The sequence below is a fragment of the Microtus ochrogaster genome, unplaced genomic scaffold (genome assembly GCF_000317375.1).
Source record: "Microtus ochrogaster isolate Prairie Vole_2 unplaced genomic scaffold, MicOch1.0 UNK21, whole genome shotgun sequence".
Classification (NCBI taxonomy): domain Eukaryota; kingdom Metazoa; phylum Chordata; class Mammalia; order Rodentia; family Cricetidae; genus Microtus; species Microtus ochrogaster.
Genome location: NW_004949119.1, coordinates 1,722,466 through 1,729,828, shown reverse-complemented (window position 1 = coordinate 1,729,828; position 7,363 = coordinate 1,722,466). Strand labels below are relative to the sequence as shown.

Below are 7,363 nucleotides of genomic sequence, written 5' to 3'. Positions count from 1 at the left end.
AGACAGGTGAGCAGTGGTGTGTGGACAGTACAGGAGAGCCTCTAAGACAGGCGAGCAGTGGTGTGTGGACAGTACAGGAGAGTCTCTAAGACAGGCGAGCAGCTGCTGACAGTTGGCCTGGGGCTTCCCAACTATATAGATCTCACGTCTCACAACCTTTTCATTTCTCCCACTTTCCCCATAGGTTTTCTAAAAACCCCACAGTTTTCACAGTGGCAGGCAAAGTGAGGGCTTCAGCAAGGTAGGGACAGGGGTGGGAGGAATTGTATGTATGTCTGGATTACCTGGAAGATGGGTGTTGGGAAGAATGGCTCTGTGGTGTATTCTTCTCCCCCTTCCTTCTAGGAGGTTCTTGCTTTATGGGTCTTTGTTGCATTCAGCTCCCTTCTTCATCTCTGTCGCTGTTCTCTCTCTCCTTACTTTTTCCCCTGTGTCTCCTCCTTCCTTCAGGAAGGGAGCCTTCCATCTCAAGTGACACTCGAACAGATTCTTCAACGGAGAGCTATCCCTACAAACATTCTCACCATGAGTCTGTGGTCAGTCACTTCTCTTCTGATTCTCAGGGGACAGTCACCTATAATGTGGAGAATGATTCCATGTCTCAGAGCAGTCGGGACACAGGTAGGGACTTAACATAGGACTCTGCTTGCCTGATTCAGTTCCTGCATAGAAAGTCTCCCAAGAAAAAGAAACTGGGGCAAATAGTAAGTAGTATGCAAGGCTAAAAAGTGCAGAATTTGGGTAATTGAGTAGTATACAAAGAAACTTGGTAGCTCTGAGTGATTGCATATAGGAATACATGTGATATGGACCATGTGATATGATTGTCAACGTAATTTTCTTAAGTCTACTTTGTCCTGCTGTCCTTTTAATCCCATTAGAACCCCTTTGCCTTGTCTTCTTCCTGGCCATGTTTCATGCCATGGTTTTGAGTAAAAGGCTTCAAGAGAAGGTATATTTATGAGTGGGAATACCTGTTCATCCTCATACTAGGTTTCTGAAGGAAGAGCTGCGAATAAAGAAAGGATGGCCTGCTTATTAGTGTACATTCCATACCAAAAAATTCTCGAATTGTTTTTTAATCAGTCTTGTATCAGTGGAAGACATCATTACAGGGCACAGAAGGAAGAATGGTGAATGACTACTGAGATGGAAAGTTATGAGAAATAGAATAGCTAAGGCACGAAATATTGTCTGAATGCCTAAGGATTTGGAGGATTAGTGAAGCCTTTGGATCAATGCTTTATTCTCTTCATTTAAAAAAAATTTCTTTTTAAAAATTATTCTTTTTATAAGTATGGATGTTTTGCCTGCATGGATATCTTTGTACCATATGTGTGCCTGGTGCCCACAGAGACCAAAAGAGGTCCTTGGGCTAGGCAGTGGTGGTACACGCCTTTAATCTCAGCACTCAAGAGGCAGAGGCAGGCAGATCTCTGAGTTTGAGGCCTGTAACTGAAGTTATAGATGACTGTGATTTTAGGTAACTGATTTTTTTTGTTTGTTTTTTGTTTTTCAAGACAGGGTTTCTTTGTGTAGCCTTGGCTGTCCTGGAACTATCTCTGTGGACCAGTCTGGTCTCGAACTCATAGAGGCCTGCCTCTGCCTCCCAAGTGCTGGGATTAAAGGCATGCACCACCAGTGCCTGACTTTAGGTTACTTCTTAATTAATTAATTCATTCATTCATTCTTGTTTCTTTTTTTTCTTGACAAGGTCTTGTTTTGTAGCTTAAGTAGGTTTCACACTCAAGATGCCTTTGCTTCAGCCTCTTATGTGCTAGGATTACAGGTGTACAACACAACACCTGGCTTTATTTATTCGTTCATTTTTAAAATTTTGATATGAGGTCTTAGTATGTTGCCCAGGCAGTTCTGAAAGTCCTGAGCTCATGTGGTTCTCCTTCCTCAATATCTCCATTGGTGACACTATAGACTCATGCCACTGCACCTTGTTAGGTTACTTTTAATGTGTGAATATTTCCCCTTTGGCTTTCTCCTTGCTATTTATGGTGGAAAACTAGGTAGTTTCACTTGTATATGTCCCAGATTCTGAGTTTTAATGGTACTTGAGCATTTTACTCTATCCTCTTCCTTCCTCCCTTCCTCCCTTCCTCCTTCCCTCCCCCTCTTTATTTATTTATTTATTTATTTATTTATGTATTTATTTATTTATTATTTGAGACAGGGTTTCTGTGTTTTTCTGACTGTCCTGGAACTTGCTGTATAGACCAGGGTAGCTTCAAACTCAGAGACCCACTTGCCTCTACCTTTTGAGTGCTGGGATTAAAGGTGTCCACCACTATTGCCTGACTGTCTTTTTTTAAAATTTAACTTGTTTTGTATGTGGGTGTTTTGTCTACATGTATGTTTGTGCACCTCATGCATGCAGTGTCCTGAAGGCCCGAAGAAGATTTTGGAGCCTCTAGAACTGGAATTATGAGTGGATATGAACTGTCGTATAGGTGCTAAGAATTGAGCCTGGATTATCTGGAAGAGCAACTGATGCTCTTAACCACTGAGCTGTCTTTTTAGCTCTTGAAGACTGCTGGGGATTGCACCCGAGTCCTGTAGAAGAGCATTCAGTGCTCTTAGCTACTGAACCATTTCTCTAGCTCCCAAATTTCCTTTTTCACCTTTTTTGAGACAGAGTTCTTTGTGTACCCAGGCTGTCAGGCAACTTGCTTTGTGCACTAGGCTGGCCTTGAACTCACAGAGATCCACTTTTCTCTTCCTCCTGAGTGCTGTGATTAAAGGTGTACACTACCACTGCCTCCATCCTCTTTCTTATAAGTTGGACCTAGAAGTTCGGTCAGACTCATTGGATTTCTCTTGAAGACTGTTGTGTAGATGGTGTTAGGTGCAGTTGTTTTGTAAGGCTATCTTTCTGGCACTGTGGGTTAGAGAGGAGCCATTCCTGTGAGGGAGTGATGTATGTATTAAGTTTACGGCCAGTACAATCCCTAGTGGTTTAACCTTGGTATCATTTAGTCGCTGTAGGTGATTTTCTCTTTTTGTAAGTGTTTCTCTTGGGCCCAAATAACAAATAAATGGATAAAAGCAATAAAAGATTGCATGAGGCAATTGGTTGAGACTTATATCCATCACATTGCATTACTGATAACCTAAGTGCCTATAAGGCTCTTTATACACCAACATGTCAAAATAAATTTGTTAGCTTTCATGCATTTGAGAATCTGGGCAGTATCTTTATTTAGCCTGTCATCAAACTTCATTCACGTTCTGGGTTCCAGTTGCATAGCTGATTGTATTCTTCAGAATCTGACCTTTCTTTAATATAAATCATACTCATACATTTGCATATTACAGGCATGATGCCAGGAAAGTTACATAAAATATTGATTTCCCTTGGGGTTTCTCAATGATTATTGACAAGGAATTATGTATGTTTGAGTGAAGTCAGATTTGGTAGAGCATAGGTTGGAGATGAGAATGAGAAATAATCAAAATTGAAATACCTTTTAAATTTCACATTTGCAGAGGGTTTAGAACTGAATCCTAAAGCCACATACAATGAAAGCTGCTGCCAAATAAGTAAAAGCAAACTCTGACTTCAGTTTATGAGGGTGGGAGGTGGACGTGATGCATGCCTCTAATTCCAGTGTGTAAGAGGCAGAATTGCTGTGAATTAAGGCCAGCCTGGACTGTATAAAATAAAAGCAAGACCCTAACAAGACTGCCTTAAGTAAACAAAATAAAACCCACTTACCTCAGATTTAAAAAAAGAAGAAAGTGTCGTGTGTGGTAGTGTACGCTGTTAGTCCCAGCACTTAGGAGGCAGAAACTAGTGGATCTACGTTGAGTTTAAGGCCAGTCTGGTCTACAAAATGAGTTCTAGGACAGATGAGGTTACACAGAGAAATCCTGTCCCCAAAAGGGGGGATGGGTTCATGACATTTATTTATTTATCTATCTATCTTTGAAAAATTGGCAAGGGCTGATGAACCAGTGCCTACTTGGTCTTGCAAAGTTTTGATTCCTCAGCACTAAAGAGCAAACAGAAGTTGTTAATCAACATCTTTAGTTTTTCTGGGTCACGGGAAAGATGATGAATATGGTTTGAGGCTGGTGATTGTTCAGGATATGTTAGATTGGGAACGCACCGTTGATTACCTGACCTTGTCTTCACTTAGCTACTGAGAGAGTCTTACACTTACATCAGATTACAGTTTCTGATTCGTGTGTATAATAAATTTGTCGCACTACTACATGTCCCAAAGGGAGACCCCTCTCAACAGGGGAGGGGTCACTTGCAGAAAGCAGCTCACTCCCATTTCCTTGTTCTTTCAGGCCACCTAACTGATAGTGAATGTAATCAGAAGCAAACATGGAAGAAAGGGTCTCTGGTAGAGCGCAAGAGGAGCTCTGGCCGTGCTAGGAGGAAAGGTGATGAAGCCCAGGCCTCAGGCTACCACAGTGAAGGCAAGCCGTCCACACTCCTTTGCTTCCTCCACTAAACGTTAGGATCAAGACATTTGTGATTATTTTAAACACCTTTTTTTTTCTTTCATTCTTTCTGATTTCTAGGAGAAACACTGAAAGAGAAGCAGGCTCCTAGGAATGCCTCCAAATCCAGCAGCACCAGCAGGCTAAAGGATTTCAAAGAGACAGTTAGCAATATGATCCACAGCAGGCCTTCCTTGGCTTCTCAGACCAATGCGGGATCTCCTGGTGCAGGGAGGGCAGGTGACCAGCCAGACAAGACACCACCAAGGAACTTGCCTTTATACTCTCGGGATTGGGAAACTGAGAGTACCAGTAGTGAAGTGAAATCCAGTTCTTCCAGCAAGTACCGCCCAACATGGAGACCCAAACGAGAGTCTCTGAATATTGACAGCATTTTTAGTAAGGACAAAAGGAAGCATTGTGGCTATACCCAACTTAGGACCTTTTCTGAAGATTCAGGTGAGCAGAAAGAAGGGAACAAATGGGTTTTCAGATACAATTGATTTATATGTTTAAAAATCCTGGGTTTGGGGGCTGGAGAGATGACTCAGAGGTTAAGAGCACTGGCTACTCTTTCAGAGGTCATGAGTTCAATTCCCAGCAACCATATGGTGGCTCACAACCATCTATAATGAGATCTGGTGCCCTCTCCTGGTGTACAGACAGAACACTGTATATGTAATAAATAAATTAAAAAAAAGACATTCTGAGTTTTCTAGTGTAGCTGTCAAGGAACATCTTTACTCTGCTGTTATGTTTTTTTTGAAGATATGACTTAAGTGAATAATGTCTAGAGGGTGGGTTTAGTTAGATTTTCATTTAGGCAAACTCTAAATCTTCTTACTTTATTTGTCCTTTGGGGTAGCTAAGGAACTGACACCAGATGAAATAAGCAAGCCACTTGCTTACGACATTAAAGCTGGTGGACCAAGCTCACAGTATAAACCTTGGGGTGCAGCCCGGCCAGGCTCTCATCTTTTAGAGCAGCATCCACGCCTGATCCAGCGGATGGAATCTGGCTATGAGAGCAGCGAGAGGAACAGCAACAGCCCTGTGAGCTTGGATGCGGCCCCTCCTGAGACCGTGAATGTCTACAGGTATTGTCTGCTTTATAGCAGTAGTTCTTTGCGGCAGTGGGAGCCTCCAGCTGTGAGTTAGGTGAGTGCAGAGATAGGTTTTAGCACTGTCCAGTCATCTTCTCTACCCGCTTTTCTGTAGCAGCAGCACCCTCTGTTGGGAGGAGGGGTAAAGGCAGTGACTTTCATTTCAAGCATTAGCTATGCAGTAATATTTGTTTAGTACATACTTAAATAAAAACATAAAAAGTTGGAGCAATATAGAGAATACTAACAAGGGTAATGGTGCCAACTTGTAAAATGTTCCTCATTTGTTAGGCCTGTAGGACCAACATGTCTAGAGATCTAATATACAACACAAATATAAGCTTTTAAAATTGTACCGTTTGTGGAATTCATAATGAATGGGATTTTAGCTGCTCTTGACACAAAAAGACAAAACCGGTCTCTGTGAGGTAATGGGTGCTGATTTCTGCTTTACTTTTGGCAGCCTTGAGCATTAACCTATTCTGCCACATGCACTGTGTTGTACACTTGAAATGTCCACATCTCTTGGATATAATATTGTAGCTCAGTCTCTTCTTAAATTCGTTTTTGTAGCCCAGACTGACCTTCAATTTAAGTTGATTCTTTTGCCTAATTTCCAGAGTGCCGAGATAACAGGCGTGTACCACCGTACATACCGGGAATGATTGTGATCTTACATTTTTTTTTTTTTTGGTTTTTCGAGACAGGGTTTCTCTGTGACTTTGGTCTTACATTTTAATTCTAAAAATTGTTTGGGAGGTCAAAAACATCACTTAGCAATTAAAAGTACTTGTTGCTTTTGCAAAGGCCCTGATTAGAATCTCAGCACCCTCATCAGGCTACTTAGCTTTAGGGGATCTAACATACTACTCTGCCTTCTACAGGCACTCACCATAAGCATATGCAGACACATGCATAAATAAAAATCAATTGTTTAGTAAATATTTTTCAACAAAAGATGAATTAGTGAGTCAAAACATTGATTTTAAAATCACAGAAGAGCCTGGGCAGTGGTGGTGCACGCCTTTAATCCCAGCACTTGGGAGGCAGAGGCAGGCAGATCTCTGTGAGTTCGAGGCCAGCCTGGTCTACAAAGCGAGTTCCAGGACAGCTAGGACTGTTAAACAGTTGGGGGGAGGAGGGGAAGAAGAAATCCTATTTTTAACTTATTCTTGATTTCGGTCATGGTTTTGAGTACTGGGGACCCAATCATGAAACCATTGATAATCATAATCCTATAACATAATAATGACAGTTTTGTATAGCTCATTATACCCTGCCTATAGGCCTCATTTTGCGCTTCATACATTGTTTTTATTGTTGCTGTGTAAGCAATATTATTATTATTATTTTAATTTTTACTTGCTTTTTGTTTGTTAGTATGTTTGGTTTTTTAAGACAGGGTTTCTCTGTGTAGCTCTTGCTTGTCCTGGAACTTGCATGGTAGATCAGGCTGACTTCGATTTCTGGAATTCAATTAAAGGCTTGCACCACACATCCCCCCTCTGCCAACCAGAAACAGTATTTTTAATCTTCTGTTTTGAAAGGAATGATTCTATACTCCTTTGAAAGCGTTTTGCCATATCCTTCTTTTTCCCATTGTTCTTGCCTACCTACTGGATTATGTTTTATGTATGAGAAATGCTACAAAGGTTTATTACATTGGGCTTGAATTTAGCTCAGTGGTTACAGTACTTGCCCAGCATGGGTAAGATTCACAGTTCTGCCCTCCAGAATAAAAGGCATCAGTAAGAAATAAGAAAATAAGCCGGGCGATGGTGGCGCACGCCTTTAAT

General features: G+C 41.4%; 1 protein-coding gene across 5 annotated transcripts in view; it reads left to right on the top strand.

Moving 5' to 3' along the window:
- The window catches only part of Usp54 (ubiquitin specific peptidase 54), a 103,729-nt gene that overhangs the window by 62,619 nt on the left and 33,747 nt on the right, over nt 1-7,363 (top strand). For 4 of the 5 annotated variants that reach the window (XM_026789521.1, XM_026789522.1, XM_005367627.3 and 1 more), the window contains 4 exons: nt 451-621; nt 4,309-4,440; nt 4,546-4,923; nt 5,330-5,561. In XM_026789521.1, coding sequence (XP_026645322.1) covers nt 451-621; nt 4,309-4,440; nt 4,546-4,923; nt 5,330-5,561 — 913 coding nt within the window. The remainder of the gene's footprint in view (nt 1-450; nt 622-4,308; nt 4,441-4,545; nt 4,924-5,329; nt 5,562-7,363) is intronic. The other variant, XM_005367628.3, reaches the window with a different exon arrangement.